Below are 20,662 nucleotides of genomic sequence, written 5' to 3'. Positions count from 1 at the left end.
GCAAGTCTTCTGTGTCAGCTGCTATTAATTGCTTGTGAATGCTGGGGGAAATGTCTAATGGGGAGAACCGTTGAAAAGACACTTCTTGTTGGGGCATGCCTTTAAAAAAGAAGAAGAAGAAACTTTCAGTTTAAACTCAACATAATTATGTGAGAAACCGACCTCCTATGAACACCCCTGAGGTCCCGCCCGTTCAAAGTTCAGACGAGAGAAAGCGAAAGCATCTAGGTATTTTATTTTTATTTGTTGACATACACAACATCACAATGATAGAAATACATCTTTGCTAACAGGAATACCACAGCCTCCATATGAGCCAGAAAAATACTGCATGAAAGTAGCAAGAAACATGAAAAACTGATATGTCATGTTGAAAGGAAAATATGAATACAAATGTATCTGAATTTCAATTTCAATTTCTTTTTAATTAATCAACAATGAGTAAACTCCTTATAATACCTGTAATGACACAAAATTGGTACGATAATATTTTTGAGAAAACTTTTTAAAAAAAAAATGTATCTTTTATGTGCCACCCCAGAATTTGATTGCACCCCTGCTGTGTAACCAAGGGTGGAAATTATAGCATGGCCAAAGAGGTTCATTATGTAAATATGTGATTATGTAATGATGAATAATTATTACATGCAGTTAAAGTGACAAACTGGCAAATTTTGCGGGGTGTACCCTGCCTGCCTTCCATGACAGCTGGAATAAGCTCCAGAGGTGGACTCCCACTCATATACTTTGCAGTGGTTTGGTCCACTATAATTCCCTAATTCCTTACTTTGAAAGCTGTAAACAAAGAATGTGTAAGACACTGTTATTTACTTTTACTTCTAGTAGTAAAATGACACACATTTACTCTTGTAACCACACTATATTTTATTAGCTCTATTACAGGGTAGCTGTGTCTCCTAATGCGTTTTTATGGAGGCAGGTGGTCTGTGCACATTAAAATCGTTATCCCTCATCAAATTTCCAGCCAGTTTCCAACTGCTTTTGTTTGCTTTATATGTGTGTGTATATATATATATATATATATATATATATATATATTTTTTTTTTTTTTTTTTTTTTTTTTTAAGTTTTATTTGTTATTTTTAATTTCCAACCTTTTTGTTTGGACTCCCTTGTGCCACCTGATTTCAAAAATTCTGGAAACACCCCTGGGTCCCCGTGTCTGGTAGGAAGGGAAGTAAATAATAGAGAATAAAAATATATTATATTGGCTACAAGTTATAATAAACGTGTGAATTGAATCCCTTACTTACATCGACAACACTCAATTCAGGCTATATAGTACTCGTGAGACGCAAAAAATACCTGCTGTACTTATATTCTAATCAGACTGACACCCATTGCCTAATCTTCTATATTTGGTTGGTGCTTTAAAGTATGCAGGGTTAGGTTACTCATTCCCTACCTGGATTAGATATAATCCAGGTAGTGTACAATAATGTGATAACAATGCAGAAATGTCTGTGCGCCACCTGTTCAAACCCTTACGTGTCTCCTGCTTGCTCAGTAATAATGTAATGGCATTAGGAACAATCCCCTGAGCTGCACAGGATATTTTAGGACTCAGATGTACTGTCCAGACAATATAGCGAAAGTGACAAATACACAGGTGATTGGGAATGAGACCTGCTCCTAAGGAGGATTAATATCTGCAGTAAACTTGTCAACTTATGTCTGTGTTTGGTCTCAGTCACCGCAAAGCTGCAGCCTCAACAGCATGTCCAAACTAGAAAATGTTTTGTTTGTGCAAGAGAGAGAGACAATCAGGCGAGGGGTGGGTGAAGGAAAGGCACTGAGCCAGGGTGCAGCACGAGGAAACTGTATCAGCTTGGCTCAGGCTGGCTTCCTCCCCTCTACAAAAGCCCGGTTGGAGGGCAGTGAAGAGGAGCTGGAGGCTAGAGTTTCAAGCACCGAACTGACAGTCCGTACTGCACAGAGAAATGTCAGGTGTATCCTCACCTGTCCACGCAAATATGAATTTGTTCCCACTCCTCTTCCCGGCCACTTTATCGGCTAGGTTTAACGCATAACAGGCAATTTTCAGCTATAATCCAAGGAAAAACCCCAGAACCTGGATACTACAGCAAGCTGTGTGATGATGTCAGTGGCAGTGTCGTCATATTTCCACTGGGCATCGCCTAAACACGCTGCTTTGTAAAGGTAGACGGGGTGACACGGAGCTCAGGTTCAGCTGCGCGTCCTATTGCTATTGCGTAACAGGCGTGCCAAGCGGAAGGTTGGCAGGTAGGCAGTCGCGTTTATCCGCTTTTGAGAGAGGAAAAAATGAGAGGGAGGGAGCGATCTGGAGAGAGATGGTTCAGTCGGAGGGGGCGTACATCTCCTCAGTCGCTCGTGGCTAGAAAGCTGGCAACGATACAACGCTGCTGAAAGGCAACCTCTCTTTGTGCCCATAGACGAGCGGTTTGAACCTCCACCTCCGGCGGTTGTTATCCTGCGTGCGAGGTAAACCCGGACGACACCTTTGCTTTCACTTCAGGATGTCCTAGTCCTGATAGCCCTGCCGCAGCGGACGCCATCGACTCGGAGCCTCGCAGACCCGCAGGTATGTTTGTTTGTTGCTTGTAACGGACAAACCCTCACGGTAACAGTTATTGGTTGACTGCTATGCGGCTAGACGTCTTTGCGCAGTGATATGCGTGACGCTGTCTCTACCTGTGCCGCGATGTCAGCCGTTGGCTCGGGTTTACAGGCGAGCATACGCTGCACGTTAATCTTTGCCCTTTACCTGTACCTGGTTTCCTCTGCGGTACTGAACTTTATGTGCGAAGTTAGAGGGAGTACTGCCTTATCACCCCCATCTCACATCGTGTAAGAAAAAGCGGCAGTTTGGGTGAATTTTGCCAATTAAAGCCATTCGCGACCGCGTGTCCCCGCAGTCAGAACGGTAACGTGACGTCGTTACTACTGCTCATCATAACTAACAGCATGAAATATATACAGCTGGTCTTAAATCACCCCTATAATAATACAAATAATAATAATAATAATAAGAATAATTGGGACATAATTCATTTAAAATCACTCAAACGTAAAAGGAAATTGTTTAGGCTCAATAGGCAGTAAGCATACAAAAAGGCTGTTTTCTTTGGTGACACAGCAACAAGTGGAGTGGGCCCTGTTATCTCTTTATTTATCCCTTGCTGCCAGGTGCTCGACATGTGTTTTTAAGTGTGTTTACACAGGATAGCAGGCTCGTCCAACAAAGCCATATGCGCAAAAGCGCTGCGGCCCTGGTTTAGATGGTCTGGATTCACACCCATGCCTCATCGGGATTTAAGTGGAAGGTGAGGAGGAAGAAGTGGAGTGCGTCTCTCAATGAGCTGCTCCAGAGTGCTGGTGAATGTAGTCAAGCAGAAAGAAATGCAACAGAACTAATTTTCAAAAAGGAACCAACACACTCTCGTCTGTTGACAAGGGGGGGAGGCCTATCCTTTTCCAAAGCAGCTCCATAAATACTTTTGCGTGGGACAATAAAGTCCATAAAAGGTGCGCTATAACTACAAGTAGTCACTCATATTCGACCAGAGAACTTTAAACAAGCAGGACAGTTAAAACATCCCATAATTATACAGCCCTGAACTGTCAGCCTTTTAGAAAATAAGGCATAGCTTAAGATATTAGTGAAGCATTCATCCCAGAAGATGATCTGCCCACATCTCTTATTTGGGTGCAGATCTTTATTATCTGTGGGAAGATAAAAGATGCAATAAATGTTTTGTAACTATAAATCAAAGATATCCATGCAGATGATAGCTGCTTACATTATTTTGCACACAACCTGCTTGCAAAACTCAGTAATTTGCCACACAACACAGTTTTATTGCATGCATGTAAGTAAAGCCGCGGTTCAGTAAAAGGCCAACAGTTTATGACTTGCGATGCCTGCAGTTAATTTTCCTAAAAGTGTTTTGCGGCTTGACATGGTTTGGCAGTGATCTTAGTCCGTCATCAGACTCGCTATCTTTCAGGCCGTGTTTAGTGTTTAACGTGTGAGTGCTAATTTGAAATTAAGGTTCCTCCCAAGTTGTGAATATTTGTCCAATCTGGTTGACTTTTTCTCCATTGTCATCTCTCAAATGTTAACATTGCCAATCTGTGTTTTATTTTTGTCTATCTAGATGTGTCTCTTTGTATGTGTGGAGTGCGGTTTGGGGCCTTAGCCTTTATGCCTGACCTTCTGTGGCTCGTGTGAAGGCGGAACATGACTCAAAGATGTTGTGGGGCTCAGCAATTTTAAGCGGGACATCCACTTCAACTGGGGATCAAAGGCATAGGCGATTGGTTCAGGACCCTCTCCTCCTCATATAGCATGTCTATGGAGTGTGGTTGGTTACTCTGCTGTAGTTTAGACCCCCCCCCTCTCCCCGAGAGAGGCATCTTTAACAGGCTGTGGTTTGCATCAAGAGATAAATGGATGGTGTTAGTCTATAATGTATGTAAAGAGTTTGGTCATGGCTTTAAATGTATCAAAATAGTTTAAAAAGATCAGTTTAGGGACTTTTTATTAAATAAATTTTATGTGGTGGCAAGTTGAGAGTTGTTTGTAATCCATATGTTGTTTCAAGGTGAGGAATTTTTTAACGGTCAAACCAGCGACCTCCCCCACTTGTTGCATACCAACGTAACCACACTTACTCCCTCTTTCATTTCCCCCCTCTCACTTTTTCTCTCTCTGTCTCACATACACACTAATTCACACACACTGCTTCACAGTCCTACTTCTCCACCCACCAATATGCAGTACAAACAAGTTATACATCTGTAGAGTATGCTGAAGTGTGAGCTGTTACACAGTGACACACCAGTCTTTGGTGGTTCATTCAGCCTCTTTCTTTCTTTCTTTCTTTCTACAAGTTACATTTTTTTAAAGTTTTCTTTCCATGAGATTTTCATTGGGAGTGGCCAGTTACCAAGCAAATCTGAGATGGTTTGGGTATATGCAAAGGAGGGATAGTGGATATATTGGATAATGGATGTTTAATACTTTGCTACCGGACAGGGGGAAAAGAGGAAGACCTCAGTGGAGATTCATGGAGGTAGTGAAGGAAGACATGCAGAGGACTGATGTGACAGCAGAGGATGCTGAGGATAGGGTAAGATGGAGGGAGATGATTCGACCCCTGAAGGGAGCAGCTGAAAGAAGAAGAGGGTTTTTCCAGAACGAACCATAACAAAAACGTTCATTCTTGGCTGAGTTCTTCTCTGAGGATGAATGCTTCACTGATAAGTAAGCCTTCTTCACAAGACGCTCACATCAACACTGAATGTTACAGGTCAACTAAGATATCAGAGATCTTTGTCTATAGTTGAGAGGCCTACCTATACCGACATAGATGTAGCACAAGTGATCGTATCTTCACATATAAACAGATTGAGACTATGTTTGATTTTAAGCCATACGAATGGCAGTGGCAGTAAGCTCATTACATTTTTTTTTCCACTAGCGCCACAGGGAGGTTGTATCTGAAATATCTTGCCAACTAATGGATGGCTTGTCATTAAATTTGACTTATTTTCCCTTTCAGACTTATTTGCGACAACTCTTGTAGACACCCCTAAGTTTCTCTGACACCAATAGGCAACCCTGTAGTTATTCCAATAGGCTGTTTTTTTTTTATTCAACCATTTATATACAAAACATCAGCTTTATAATTACACCAGCTTCAGCTTTTCAGCTTTACAAATACTAGCATTGTAGCTAGAACATTGTGAGCGTGTTTGTATGCTAACAATTGAATTCAGTAGGAAAAATTAAGCGACTGTTTAAGTTTAATTTTAAGGTACATTCTGTCTGAAGGTCATGCTGTGTTTCAAAATTAAGGATGATCTGTGGAATAAAACCAGGTACTCATTGGTTAAAAAGTTGTCAAGGAAAAGTGTTAGCCAGTAAGCGTATGTTTTTAGAGTCAGACTTGGCCGTCTCTGTCACATCCAAAATGATCATCTCGAGCCTTCTTTATAGTATCAATGAAAAAATATTTGAAAAAACAACAACTTTGTACAGAAAAAATACCTATTATAGTTTTTGTCCTTTAAGTTCTGTTTGCAAACCACATTAGAGCATTTTTAGATTTAGACAGTTCTGGTATGATAAGCACAAATAGAGCTTTTACTTTATGGGTTCAGAGATGACCCAACAAACAGCCTGGTTGCTTGAAGGTATCAGTTACTGAGAACAAAACATTTTTTTTTCTATGCAAATCTTTTCAGAAGAAGTACGAGCCAGCATGAAAGACTATCACCTAAAACAACCTACTCTAAATAAATTAAAAAATGTGATTTGATTTGGAAAAATTCAAGTAAACACAAGTGCAAATCAGACCTTGGTGTTTGAGTGCTCACTTTCAGCACTGGACAGTTATCTATACTCTGTCCCGATGAACACGTTACATTAAGAAGTATTGAAGTGTGATACCTGACAAGTGCACATTAGACTGAAAGACACAAATCCTTCTGTTCACAGTCTTACACTGAAATGTCCACTCAAATCAGTGGGAATGTTGCCCTGCCAGACTGTCTTCAATCTGGCAGCAAGTGAGAGAGAACATAAGCAAGAAAGAGGGGGATTCTCCAAAGACTTTAATGCTCAAAGCCCCCGCCCGGTTCCCTACACAAACTTTAAGCAGTAGCTTGCATTGTAATACATTACTGTAGACATGACATCACAATTGCAATGGTTAGCAACTGATTAGTAACAGCTGTACTGAATCATATGATTGTATAACCAGCAGGTCTATAGTGTGGGCAAGGAGTTTACAGTAATCTTCAGATTGTTGCATGCTGCTGTACTATTGGATATATAATCCATGGGCATTTCCTGCACTGGACAAAGCACACATTGTGCAGGAAGGCGTGACGACATCTACACACCATGCTCAACACAGTGCAGATGAAATACAGAGTGATGTGTTCTGTCTGTGGCCCCCGGGGGCTGAACACGATAAAAATACTCAGACCATGCACACGTCTGCCTTCCCTCCATGGACAGTCACAGAGAGATGCACTGTCTTATTTGTGTATGTGTGTGGACTGTGTGTTAAAGATGGGCTAAGAGGATGCAGATTTCACACTGATCTAGGCTTTGTGGAGTATGTGCTCGTTCGTAGGCTTCGAGGAGGTGTCTTTCTGCTTAAATTTACTCCACTCGTATTAGTTCAGTGGAAATTCCTAGTCACGCTGCTCAAATCCAGTGAAGGAGAACATTTTTGGAGAGCCGCTTCTGTGTGTGTTACTGTGTTCTTTTGGATGATGTGTGGAGATGAGATTAATGCTGACAGCGTTTCAAATACAGCAGCAGAATGTTACTCCCTCGCCACTAAAGCCAAATGCCATTTGAGACTCATTATTCTGTTCTGCTTCCCCTCATACACACAGACTGACACATTTTGGTTTGCTTTTAGATCCAGATAATGGTATGTTTACTAAACGATATGTGGTAATAGTCAGGTTGTTCATGTTCTTGTGCCAGAGATTGCACACCTGCCAGTTAACCTCAGAAGAAAGGTGAAGTAGGATCAGTTTCTCCACGTGGCTTCCTGGATAAATGGCCGTGTCAGCTCTCCATAACAAACCCGTTAATCCTGAAACATAGTTTCTGTGTGACTCTCTTTTTTCTCAGATATTTATATCCTTACTATCGGCATTCACTCAATCTTAGTCTAAATTTTACAGCTCTCACTGCTTTTCTCAGTCTTAATCTTGTCCCGGACCCCTTTAACTGAGGCATGTCCAAAGTCCGGTCCGGGGGCCAATCGCGGCCCCAGGTCAGATCTTTTATGGCCCCTCGATCCTGCCTTAAAATCTATTATTTATGGCCCACCACCACAAACAGAATTAACAAAGTGTAATTTCTCTTTTCAGACCATGTGTTTTGTCTAAGTCTCGTTTAAAATTGACCTGAAATACTGATATTCAGCGGCTTCACTGAAGTTACAGGTATTCCCGACAGCTTGATCTTTATGTTATTTTCTCTCCATATGTGAATGAAAAGTACATTTTTTTTGTTAAGGCTTAAACTCACCTGATCACCGTAATGACAGCTCTTGTGTTATTGAAAATAAATTGTAAAAGGCAAGAAGAATTGTTGGCCCCTGGGTGATTTTCCATTAATAAATATGGCACCCTTGGAAAAAATTTTTGGACACCCCTGCTTTAACTTATCACGCCAGGCTTCCATCTCCATCTCTCCTCCTGGCCAAACTCTTTTTGAACCACTTTCCTATCTCCACATTCTTACATCTATCATCTTTTTTCCCCTACTCATCGCTCTATTGTTAGGACTCTCTCAGTAACCCCTTTGCTAAACCAGCTCTAGTTAAATAAGGGATAAAAAGAGAGAAAAGAAAAAAAGGGGGGGGGGGGGATTAGAGTTGGCCAAAATCTGACAAGACAGCAGAAGAGGTGGGTGAGACTGGAAAGAAAATAAACAGAGACTACTGTGAGTGGGTGGAGATTGAGATCTATAAGCACTTATGTTACCATACTCATTGACAGTTTTTCCCTTCAGAAGCTCCTGTATGAGAAATTGTGTTTTGCAAAAGACCAGTATACATTTCCTCACATAACAACAGTGTGTTCTCTCACCCGTGGTGTGGACTCACACATACTTATACACATTTTCCATACACTCACACAGATTACTCACACACTGCATATGTTCATGAACACAAAATGAACGTCAGCCGTGGTATGGAGCTGCAGTAATTCCTCTGAGACCTAAACATTGTGCCTGTGAATGGACCCTAGGTGATTCATCAGCAGCAGAATGAATTCCCCCATAGGCACCGATGTCTATTTTCTGTACTTTCCCTCCTAACGTTCCAGCAGTAGTGTCCTGACTCTCATCCCTGAGGTTGTCTCCTGCTGTGAGTCATAGGTAGAAACTGGTGTAAAGGGAGATTTATATAAATAAGAGAGAAAGAAAAGGGGTGGTTTTTTTTTGGATAACAGCAGCTTGTTTAGGGGACGTGCCTGCCAGCTGTTTGGCAAGATGACTCGTAGGATTGTGTAATCCTCAAGGGCCTGGGGGTTTCTACGTGTCACTGGGCTCCCTGAGCTTCACCACACTCGGTGTTACAGCTGTCAGCTTCTGGCATCCACAGCTTAAACATAACAGCAAATAAAGAAAGCAGAGTCCTGAAGATTTTTAAGGAGAAAGGAACTGATACTCTCCCCAAAGAAGTATCAGTTTTATGGAACAGCTAGTGAGGACAAAAGTTAACAAGTCCATCTGCCACGCAGTAAAACCATCTGTGACTTGATTTTCTTTTCTGGCTCGATCGTTTTAATGGTGTGACTTGTTATATAACTTACAAGCTGAACTTATGCTTTTATGTGTCCCATGTCCTCTGTAACCATACACCTTACCACACCCTGTGTGTCTGCTGTTGTCATGCTCCTAAAACTCAGTGGGAGTTTCACTGACCTACCTTCTGAATCAGTACAACAAAGGCTACAGCACATAATCTTTAAATCAGATATGACCAAAAATTCTTGCTTCACAATTCCTGTTATGGCACGCTTCAGACCACTGTTGGTAAATCAGTAAGAATACTGGAATCGCCACTCAGAAGTTAAACCTTTTAGATTGATCTGATGCAATATAAGTAGGTTTTGAAACACCTTTCCCGCACCTGTGTGGTGTGTCTACATATTCGCAGTGCTTCGTATATCTGTGCTTGCGTAATGTGTTCACGAAATTAACACAATTCCTGTTTTTCTCAGCAGAAACCCAGTGAAAGGATGGTGTGACAAACAGACTTCCAGAGGAACCAGTCACTGCTCAGCGCTCAGAGGGAGACCATGGCTCCCATGTCCCTCATGCTCCTGGTCTTGCTCACCTCCATCATCGATTTTGCCGATGCTCAGACCGTCATCGGCTACTCCTCCTCCTTCTCTTCTCTGGACCTGCCTAGCGATTTTTCACCTCCACCAACCAAGCAGACTCCTCGTTTCTGGCCATCTTTGCCTCCCAGGGGACGCAGTGATGTGCCCATCAGAGTTACAGGACAGGACAGGTTAACAACTACAAATACAGTGGAGCAGAGGGAAAGACTTCATCCATCGGTGACACAGTTCAACCGCCCTCTTCAGTCTGCCCTTCCCACACAGAACCTTAGCAGTGGACTAATTGTAACCCAACCAACTGCCTCTAGGCCCAGAACTGACACAGCCAGTTTAGCATTCAGCAGGGCTTTCAGAAAGGGAGATGCCACTACAAAAAGCTCAACTCCACCTCCACTTGCGTTGGACTCTGCCGAAGTGGCTGAGCCTGCAGGTGATAAGACAGTGACAGGAGCGAATCCAAAGGAGGAAGCAATTAAAGAGAAGCAGGGTGTTGATTCACAAGGGTTGGGATCAGGTATTGCTCCAACAGTAATGTTTGTGAAGGAGGAATCACCTAATCCTCTGTCAACAATTGATGATGAAATGGCACAGTATCGACCGCAGGCACAGACCGCGGTCTCTAAAGTTTCTGATGTAAAAACTCCACCACTGGACAGTCAGACCGTGAAGCCTCACCTGTTTGTGTTGACAACCACCAGCACAACCAGCACCACTTCTACAACAGTAGCGAGTGAGAAAGTGATGACCCCACTGTCCTCTGTGGTAACACAGCAGACACTTAAGACTGTGCAATTAAAAGGTGAGAAATCAAAAATGCTAGATTGTTACATGAGAATCATAATCATGATAATGTAGTTAGTATTAAGATTGGGATCATTTACTGAATCAGTTTATCTCAGTTATCTTGTTTTTAACAATTGTTTGAAGCCTTAAATGTAACTGAATTTAAGTTCAGGTAAGGGGTTAATGCTCGATGTGTTTCCTTTCCTGAAAAATTCTAGGTGAACTGGGACCAAACACTCCTTCCACTGACAGAGTTACTCCAAAGCAGGACTCTGATGCTGCGATGTTACCCCAACCAACATCTACCGTGACTGGCTCTATTGCTAAACAGCTCCAGCCTGGAGCACAGCCAGTTACTACCCAAAGCAAGAAGAGTTCGCATTCAAACACCACAAAACTACAAGTGACAAATACTTCTACACCCAGTGTGCTTCTTTCTGCCAAATCAACAACTCAGCTCAGCAAAACAGTACAGCAAGGAAGACATGCTGCAAGCACAACAGTGCAGTCACTGAAGATAGGTAAGAAACAAGAGCCTTGTGTTCTCTGTTTCCTGTGTCCTCTGGTAATTCAAAATGGAATTATTTGTGCAGCTGGGACTTTTTTACTGGAAGAATTAAAAAAAAAGTCTTCAAAGGAGGGGAAAAGTAGACACACGTTTCCATGGAAAGTGGGGTTGTAATGTGTGGGTAGACACAGCAAGGGAGGTGAGAGAGCAAGCTTAAGAGGGGGTGGGCAGAATTGCAGCCAGGCAAAGAGATAAGAGAAAAAAAGGTGGTGGTGGTGGTGGTGGGGGGGGGGGGGGGGGCAAGGGCCTAAAAAAGAGACTATTGGGAATACCGAAGAGAGAGTAGACGGTGTGGGTGAAAGCAGAAGAAAGGTACTGGCATAGGAAATGCAGGGAGTGGAGATGGCAATGAAAACCAGATGCAGAGAGGAAAGGGGATGAAGGGAGAGGAGATGAGGGAAAGTACATGGAAAAGGAAAAGCTTGACACGTGGGACACATGACCCAGTCTCTTAGATACCGTAAGAATAACATCGTTATGACTTTTAAACAGCAGGACTCTCCTTCAGAGCACCTTTAAAGGAAGTGCACTCAGGTTTTTGTTCTGTAAGCATGAGCCAACTCTTTTTCTTTTCAACATTAGCTTACGTTGGTTCAGCCAAAGCCATTTGGCCGCTCCTTAACCGTGACATAATGGGCAAGGGTCCGAGGTCTGTTTTGCTCTTTCATACTCAGTCATGACAGCGGTAGCTGCTTCTGCGCTCATAATAAAAAGCAGAACACTGGCTAGTTCTATCATATGAACCTCAGTTCGTGCACGTACATTAGACCTGCAGAGATAACCTGATGAGCACAAACAACGATGCACTCAAACTCAAAACCCATCCGTATATCAAACAGTAACGTTAACTACCATGATGAACATGCTTACAGTTATGTACACACACACACTGGGAAGCTCCTCGAAGGAAAGTAGCTAGTTAGGCTACAGCACAAGTGTGTAAATGAAAACTTCACCATAACTGTGTTTCTAGTGATTATTGAAACTCCATCAAACTCCGTCTCTCAGGTGGAGAAAGGGAAGACTGAAGTGAGAATCCTTCTCCCATTTACTTGCAAAAAGGATTAAAAGTAAAATAGATTTTAAGACTTTTTTAGTTTACTGGAGAAAACTGATCTGAAATTATGATAAAAATGTTGTGTTCACTGTTTGCAGCCACTCCTTTTCCCATAGTTGTGTTTGGAAATATGCCTTTTTTTCACATGTGAGTCATGTGATGATAAATTTAGGCAGATTTGTCATACCAAAGCATTAATTTTAAGTACGCTGTATATATTATCAAGTAGTTCCTGAAGTGCTTACTGAAACAGGAACTACCACAAAGATGATTTGTGTTCTTTGTGTCTGCATACCTGACTGGGGACTGATTTTGTCGGCACAGTAGATTTTCAGTAGTGCAAGATTCAATCAAAAAAACTTCATAAGTGTGTGCTTGAAATTTAAAAAACAAAACAAAACTCCTCGCCATAGATTCTTTTTAATTTCTAACATATCTGTATCTTCCTTATACGAGGTATCTTTATCCGGTTTTCAAACATAAAATATTCCCAAAGGTGGGTGTGGTCCGAGAACTCACAGACTTCTTGGCCTGCGTTATCCAATCACATGGTGGTCTCCAGTTATTTTTCACCTAATTTCAACATGTGGACATATGAAGCCGTGTTGGCAGTGCATATGTGAAAGAGGAAAAAAAAACTCAAGGGCAGGGGTAGGTTTAAATGTATCCAGCTGTGTAATGTGATCACAACATCTGGAATGTGTCTGGATCTCGCTCCTGTTAGAAAGAAAAACTAGAGGCTAGAGGAAAGTAAAACATAGCTTTTGTATAAATAAAGAAGTGTGCCTGTGATCTGTATGCAATGCTCAAGTATGCGAAGCATTTTTGTGTGTGTGGTGTCTGCGTGCGTGATAAAATGAGGCAGCGAGGGAGAGGAGTGAGTCATTATTTAGTGTGGCAGTTTTATGGTTGTCTTCTACAGGGTGAGGGCGAGCTTAAAGTCTTCCAAGCAGTTGATGGTTTGAGTGTTTTACCGCTGATTGTATCGTTCCACCATCCATCAGATTTAAATGTGTGTGAAACAACTCCACATATTGTGTATGTTTGCTGTCTTTCTTAAATTATTTCTAAATTGTTACACATGGTAGTATTGTTACTGTGATATATGTACTCAAGTGGCTTCCAAAGACCTCGGCGATGAATGAACCTTTGGTTATAATGTTGTTGTGTGTTTCAGAGTCATTCCAGTAGGAAAAGGTGGAGTGCCTTGAACAAACAGAGTGTGTGTGAACATGACAATATTAAAGAGAGAAAGAGAAACACAGACAGAGATGTTATATTGCCAAGATGTCTTGTCTCATTAGGTCATTTTGCATTGTATAATACTTTAAATGTGAACAGCAGTTTCCCTGGATCATACATGTATTGTGACACGTCACTGAGTTGCATAACACAGATGTCCTTGTTAATTACATAATCTACTCCAATTAAGTCAGACAATTGCTTCCCGGTTATTCAGAGGAGCTCTTTTGTTAGTCAGATACATTTATAATATAAACAAGAGGATCGGCTTGCAGTGCTGTTCGCATAGAATATTAGGGTTTTTGGGTGATTGACATTTCATCTTTAAAACTGGTTTTAGAAGAGGTGCCTTGTCTTTGGATTCCATATTTATGTGAATTTTTAGGAAGCGATATGCAGTCTCTAGACTTCTGTTTTTATACATGAACACTTTGTTATTTCCATACTTAGAAACAGTTATACATCTGATGGTAGTGAAAAGAGAGATGAGAGTGACACGAAAACTGATGCTAATGCAATGGTGCACAGGCGATGTTGCTCCTCACCTTCTGGTGACCCTGAATTGGATAAGCGGCTGAGGAAGTGATTTCAGAGATTTTGAAGAGAGAAACGTGGCGCTCAAAAGATCCTGATTTTAGGAGATCTCCACAACAGCCAATATTTGAATAGAGGTAGAACATCCAGGACTTTTTTATTATATTGGATGGTGATTCTAAACAAGCAGTTTTTATGATCTGGAGCCTGGAAAATAAAGTTGATTTGATTTCACAGTTTGGCTTATTTGAGTAGATAGACCTTGGACAATGCACCTCTGCAGAGCTGATTAGGTTACTCTGCACATATGAAAGGTCTCAGCTGTCTAGCTCATGACTGTGATGGCAAACTAAACCCCTCTAGTGGTTGTCAAAGGTTCTGCATCTGTATTAATATCACTTCAGAACAATATAGCATATTTTGTGCATTTCAGCATTTGAAAATCAAAACTCTGTTCTTCTTTTTTTTCTAGGGGTCTCTTCCATTCTTACAGCGAGTGTTGTACCAGTCATCCAAACACGGTTTCGTCCCACATATCAGAATGGTATTATTCAGAAGAACCACTCTCATCAGCTATGGAGGAACCCTCACTCAGCTCCTTATTCCACTTCTGATCCAGCCCCCTCTCCCAGTGCCAATTCCTCACCTAATGCCACACTTATTTACTGGGGTGATCTAAGCCGGACACTTGCTTTCGCCTGGGAACTTCACGTCTACGGATCTGCAAGCCTCTTCCTCTTGCTGTTTGCTGGAGCTGCTCTTGGCCTCACACTGTCCCCTGGTGCAAACTGTCCTCATCGTGGTGCTCTTGCACTGGCCAATGCTCTGCTGTTTCTGGCTGGAGGCCTCAGAGCAGCTCTATTTCTCATTGATCCCTATGGCACACGAAAATTCCTCCCTCGCCCTGCAGTTACAGCCATCTACAACCTGCCTCTGCACCTCCTGGTATGGACACATGCTGCCCTGGCGCTACTGGCACTGAGGGTGGCAGGAATAAGTGTGTTACCGCCAACCATGGAGCGGCCTCCTCTGGTGGCTGTGCTGACTGTGTTGCAGTGTACCCTGCTGCTGGCAGCTGATCTGCTCTCCCCAGCCCTCTCTCCTGTGGTGCCTGTCACCCTACAAGTCCTGTCTCTGTGTTGGGGTCTGGGTCTCTGCCTGGGCTTTCTTTGCTATGTCTTCCCACGTATACGCTGCCCTGCTGTTCCTCAACCCGGAGTTTCCGAAGAGGTACGGAGAAAGGCCTGGACAGGGAGCAGGAGAATAGGAGTGATTCTGGGAAGAGTGCTGGCAGTGTGTGCAGTTCTTGGGGCTTTGTGTTTTGGGTTGCATGTCCATGCTATCTTGTGGCTTTATGGACTGTTAGGTGACTGGACACGCTTCAACTGGGGATGGTGGCTAGTGCATTTCTGGGCCCGACTCCTGGAACTAGCCTGGGGGTTCTCCCTGCTCCTCCTGAGCTCGTGGGTGTTCTGGAGGCCTCAGAGTTGCCGTGGAAGGGAAGAAGGTGGCCAGGATGGAAGAGCAGCAGGAGACCTGGCATCCCCTAGTGATTCTGCAGGCTCCCCTCAAACACACACCTGCTGGTCCAAGATAGTCCAGAGCCTGAAGGGTAAGCCCTGCAGGAAGTCTGACAGTAATGGCGTAGGAGGAGGAGGAGGTGGAGGAGTAGGAGAAGTGCCTAACAACTGGGCTGGCCAGGAGCGTCCTGGGGCTGATATCAGCAAGAGTCTGATTAGAAATCAGAACCACGAGCAGGCCGTTTCACAGCCACTTGTCAAAGACAGCAACCGGGGACGGAACCATAGGGGCCACTCTGCAGAGCGAGGCACATCTGACGGCTCTACTGGCTCCCTCCTAAGACTGCAGACGTTTGGCCAGCCTCCACAGCGCTCGGTGAGCGGCAGCCTGGATCAGGATAGGGATACTTCCCTGTCTTTCTATGAGTTTGACCTGCGGCCGCCCTCCCCCATCGACCTGACCCGCAGCATCGATGAGGCTCTGCACAGAGAACACCTGCTTGAAGGAGGGAGCCTGTTTCATCCTTTGAACCAGACCTTACAGTCCCCTTCGCCAGGTTCAGGGGTCAGTCAGGGGCCCTGGCTCCGCAGGAACAGTGATCCTCAGTTGCTCTCAGAGAGTAGCGAGGCTCCAACAGAGTCTTCCATGCCACTGGGGGGAAGCATTCTCAGTAGTGTACCCAGTAGGCAGGTGACTGCTCCCCCAACGCCATCCCACCAGGGTCACAGATGGGCTGGAAATGGGACAACAAGTGTCCCTTCATCAGTGTCCTGTCCTGTGTCACTCCGTCCCTCCAGAACCTCAATGGGGCATTTGGGAGACGATGGAGTGGACGACACGCGACCGTTTATCACCCCAGACTCTGAAAGTGTGCGAGGGAGAGCTGCGAGGCCAGTGGGGTCACGCAGTTACCTGGAAGTCAGTCGACATGACGATTCTGCCAGTGTCAGCAGCGAGATTATTGACCTATGAGCCTAACCTTGGACATGAGGACCAAATGACTGCACATCTAACGCATTCATTTAACTAATCCTAACCAGGGATGCTGCAAATATTGGGATAATAGTATTATTAAACTGTGTAATAATACTTTTTGTCAAAAGAGTTAAAATATGAAAACAAGGATCTGGGTGACAAACTTAAAAGGTGTCACCTAGCTGCCTTTTGTCTTTGTTGATCAGATTAGCTGTTGATTAGCATAATTTATAGACAAACAGCACGCTCACTTTCCCATCTGTCTATCTTTTTCTCGTCTGTTTAACACTGGTATGACTTCAAGTACACTGAGAGCAAACTTACATACAATTCCTGAGAATGGCTCTTTAGCAGGTCCGTGCTTGTGACTGGCTTCAGATTTGTGAAGCTGATAAATTTAATCTTCCAAGAAAGTAAGTAGATTTAGATATTCAAGTTCTTGCTTGGAAACATTACTTTAACACCGTTAAGTTTAAAGGGTAAAAGACAAATGATGCTCCAAGTGTCTTTGTGTCCTGTTCAAATGGTTTCTGCAAAAAGAAAAATACATGACTGCATATGATTGCTCATCAGTTTAATTCCTTTACTAGAGTTTATTTGCTGTCTTTCATATTTCAGTTTGCTTCGTGATGTAAAGTTGTGCCATACGTAATCAAAGTTGGTTTCTGTGCTATTATTAATGGTTTTATAAACCCATTATTTGGGTTAATGGTCTCTAGCATCTTAGCATTGTGACTCAGCTGCAGATTACTACATCTAAGCTCTTAACTTGCTGCTGCCATCATTGTACTTGTCCAGTTTGCCTTGTATTTTAAAACCGGTTACATAAAGAGGCAGGCGATAAACAACAGCCAGAGACACAGCTGCGGAGCAGACACCTGCTAACATGTGTTCCTGAGGTTTTTAGCTGTTGATGAAATTGACAGACTTTAAATACGGAACTCAACTATGATGCATTTTGTTGAAGGACAGAGCTTTGCAATCAATAACCATGCTTAACGTAAGCCTCTGAATAAAAAGCTGCATTCAGTTCAATATGTTTGGTATCTAATTACAAGCTTCATAGCTTTGCAGGGCTGCAGCACACAAGACCGGCTTAGCATGAACCTCAGAACTCCTATATTTAGGCCTGACTCAATAACGGAGCACTTAACCCCAAGCCTGAGCACTAGACTGAAGTATTTTATTACTAAAAAGGAAAATATCTTTGAAATCTATGATGTATAAGCAACAATGTAAATAGTTATTTTTGATGTTTCATGAATAAAGGTGTATTTGAAACAGTTATAGTTGTTACTGTGAAAGACAATCTAAGTGATATTGCTTATGCGTCTGAGCTGTGCAGACAGTTTTGCTATTTCGACGTCAGATTGTGGCCTGTTTAGTACACGCAGAGCTGTGACAGCTGATGCTTGACTGCAGATGTTATGTTAAGGACTTTTTGGGCTATGCTCAGAATTTAAAAAAGATGGAGGTTTAGCGAAGTGTACAGTTGACGGTCAGGATCGGTTTGATTTTTTTTATTTCAGCTTTTCCTGTCGTTAGCGGTGACAAAATTATTGGGGGAAAAACAAACAAACAAAACAAAAACAACATTTTGGTGAAACCATATTTCGTCCATTAATTCATTTGAACTGTTTCTGATCCCAAAAGATAGCCCAGTGGTCCACTCTGAAACTTGAACGGTTTTGCTCCAACTTGAGATATACTTTATTATAAATGAAACTTACAGATTTATCATTGTGATTCAGTCTTTGAATGTTGTTTTGAATATGTGAGGATAAAGTGACATTTTGTTTTGCATTATTTGGAAAGAAACATAGTTACTCATGCCTCTGTTCCTGATTAGAGCCAGTCCCTTACTTGTTTTCCGGTTACCTCAGGGTGACTTGCAGCACCTCCCAGTGATGTGAGACGCTTGACTTATATAGTATTTACAGTACAATGGCCTTTTGTTGCTGTCTACATTCCAGTGAACCTGTATAATTTTACCGTATCAGCTCTCGCCATTACCACCATTACCTATTTTACTTCATGGCAGCCGTGGTTCCTCCAGCAACTGTAGTGTTGTCCTACAGAGCAGTAAGTCCTGTAGAAAATGTGCCCCTTTTGGTCTTTAGCCATTTTGCAGAAGTGCAGTGTTAGCGTCATCTGTTTACTTTGCTCACTGAACTTTTGTTCTTGTATTTCTTGCTGCATTTTTTGTTTGAATTTAAATAAAAATGATAAAACTCAAACCCACCTTTGTTATCATGTTTTTCTTTATTTTTACTTGCATATCTAACACAATGGCAGATATACTGTTATACTGTTGTGTATAATCACCTACAGAACAGTACGAAATTGAAGATCAGTGTTTTTCATATTCTTCTTGTAGTCCTCATTAAACTGTTCATCCTGCTGTACAGTGAAATGATTCTTCCAGTCGCCAACCCTTCCTGAAAATAGAGAAATTAGGAGTAAAGTTAACATCTCCTCCTTCACCTTTCAGTAAACAAACTTACAGGCGAATGTACCCGACCTTTGCGCATGAAGGGGGAGATTTTTAAATCGAAGACTTCATCAGCGGAGCCATTCACCATCTTGCTGTTCTTCATGTTGTCAAATTGAACTTTTTCTGTGACTTGTTTCTTCAGCTCTGTGGTAGGAGACAGTCCCAGGAATGAGCAGATGCGGACGAGTTCTTGTTCAGTATCCTGCAAATAATAAAACAAAAAAAACAAACCCATAACCCCTTATTATGTGGTTATGTCCACAGCCTCACAGACAGTAACTTCAACACTCACCTCAATCAGGTCCTCATAGAACAAATACAGGATATTAGAACAGGTCTGTTTCTTCTCCCACCATCCTCTTACATGTTCGTACCAGGAGCCAAACACCACTGACAGATGCCAGAAGACAAATCATAAGTGATAAAATAACCTTTCGCATTTAACGTATTTAGTCATTCACGCTTATGGTTTGTCACTCACTTTTTCCCTCCATGAATCTCTGGAGGAAACTCTCCCAGCTGCCAGGCTCTGGCTGGACCTTGTTCATGCGATCAAAGTGGAAATGGGATACGGCACTGTCCTTGGCATTACGAGCCACGTAGATTATCTAAAACCGGAAAGAAATGAGGAACAAACACTGAGAAGATTGTCTCCGTGACTCGTACCAATAGCTTACTTGTGAGTCATTTACCTTGGAGTTCTGCTCCCAGAATGATTTGGGAAGGAACTGAACTGGTAGGTGTGTCTTGATAATGCGTGGAAAGGTGGTTAATTCATTCAGCACATCCACTCCTAGTAAAAGAGGGCATTATGTTAGCGGAACGCCACAATGACATTGATCTATATCACCAATATTACTGTGGCGGAGGGGTGGTCCCGGGCGCGGCTGCAGGGGAGGAGTGGTGCAGTGAGCTCAACGGGGCGGTGCTGGAGACCCAGGTGAGAACAGCTGATGGCGTTTGGACTGATGATGGTTTCCTTCCCTTTTATAGTGAGACGGGAGAGGAGCCGAGAGAAGGCTGGAAATCAGCTGAGACCGGAGCTGTCAGACTGTGGTCGGTCATAACAAATGTAAACTATAAATAAACGTGGCATCTGGCGACAAACAACTGTGCGTGTGTGTACGTGTGTGAAGTGCATTTCACAAGTGGTGCCGAAACCCAGCCAACATGGGGATGTCTGACCCACAGGCTGCGCCGCCCGCCCAGCCTTTGCAGAGATGGCGAAGAGGAGCCAAGACCAGGCGGCGGCCCAGTGAGCTCACCTGGCTAAGCTGCAGGAGCAGGCGGACTGACAGACCCAGGTTCTGGAGCGGCTGGTTGGAGCCGCTGCTCCGCCGAAGCCCCCTCCCCCCCGCTGTCGCTGGCGGTTCCGGGCCTGTCGGCTGGCCGCGGAGGATCGGCCGTTTGCTTGGAACCGGAAGCTGCATGACGCGGCGGTGCGCTGGCTGCAGCCGGGATCATCAGAGGGAGAGACGCTGCTGGTGGACAAGGTGGTGCTGGAGCAGTTCGTGGAGGGGCTGCCTGCGGCGACGGCGAGATGGGTCCGGTGCCACCGTCCCGCGAGTCTGGAGGTCGCGGTAACGTTGGCGGAGGACCA

At 43.3% G+C, this 20,662-nt stretch overlaps 2 protein-coding genes across 3 annotated transcripts in view; one reads left to right on the top strand and one right to left on the bottom strand.

Moving 5' to 3' along the window:
* The first annotated feature begins 1,621 nt into the window (after nt 1-1,621).
* Nucleotides 1,622-18,805, top strand: LOC146494596 (uncharacterized). Of its 2 annotated transcripts, none has more exons than XM_085146936.1 (4): nt 1,622-2,584; nt 9,766-10,687; nt 10,890-11,192; nt 14,545-18,805. In XM_085146936.1, the coding sequence occupies exons 2-4, from the start codon at nt 9,844-9,846 to the stop codon at nt 16,563-16,565; spliced, it is 3,168 nt and encodes a 1,055-aa protein (XP_085003062.1). In that variant the 5' UTR covers nt 1,622-2,584; nt 9,766-9,843; the 3' UTR covers nt 16,566-18,805. The 2 variants fall into 2 exon arrangements, with proteins under 2 accessions (XP_085003062.1, XP_085003060.1); XM_085146934.1 differs by having other exon boundaries at nt 1,623-2,584; nt 9,769-10,687.
* The window catches only part of LOC146494594 (cytosolic sulfotransferase 2-like), a 24,544-nt gene continuing 22,681 nt past the window's right edge, over nt 18,800-20,662 (bottom strand). Inside the window, exons 4-8 of the mRNA XM_085146952.1 lie at nt 19,755-19,855; nt 19,544-19,670; nt 19,355-19,452; nt 19,090-19,264; nt 18,800-19,006 (exon numbers count right to left, since the gene is read on the bottom strand). Coding sequence (XP_085003078.1) covers nt 18,894-19,006; nt 19,090-19,264; nt 19,355-19,452; nt 19,544-19,670; nt 19,755-19,855 — 614 coding nt within the window. The 3' untranslated portion in view covers nt 18,800-18,893. The remainder of the gene's footprint in view (nt 19,007-19,089; nt 19,265-19,354; nt 19,453-19,543; nt 19,671-19,754; nt 19,856-20,662) is intronic.

This window comes from Neolamprologus multifasciatus, chromosome 20 (assembly GCF_963576455.1).
Source record: "Neolamprologus multifasciatus chromosome 20, fNeoMul1.2, whole genome shotgun sequence".
NCBI classification, from domain to species: Eukaryota; Metazoa; Chordata; class Actinopteri; order Cichliformes; family Cichlidae; genus Neolamprologus; species Neolamprologus multifasciatus.
Note: the sequence above shows the minus strand (reverse complement) of the source record. Positions and strands in the feature narration are given on the sequence as shown.

Coding starts and splice junctions, on each gene's coding strand:
- LOC146494596 (XM_085146936.1), top strand. CDS start 9,844: ATGGCTCCCATGTCCCTCATGCTCCTGGTCTTGCTCACCTCCATCATC. Junction 10,688..10,889: donor TAAGACTGTGCAATTAAAAG/GTGAGAAATCAA, acceptor GAAAAATTCTAG/GTGAACTGGGACCAAACACT. Junction 11,193..14,544: donor AGTGCAGTCACTGAAGATAG/GTAAGAAACAAG, acceptor TTTTTTTTCTAG/GGGTCTCTTCCATTCTTACA.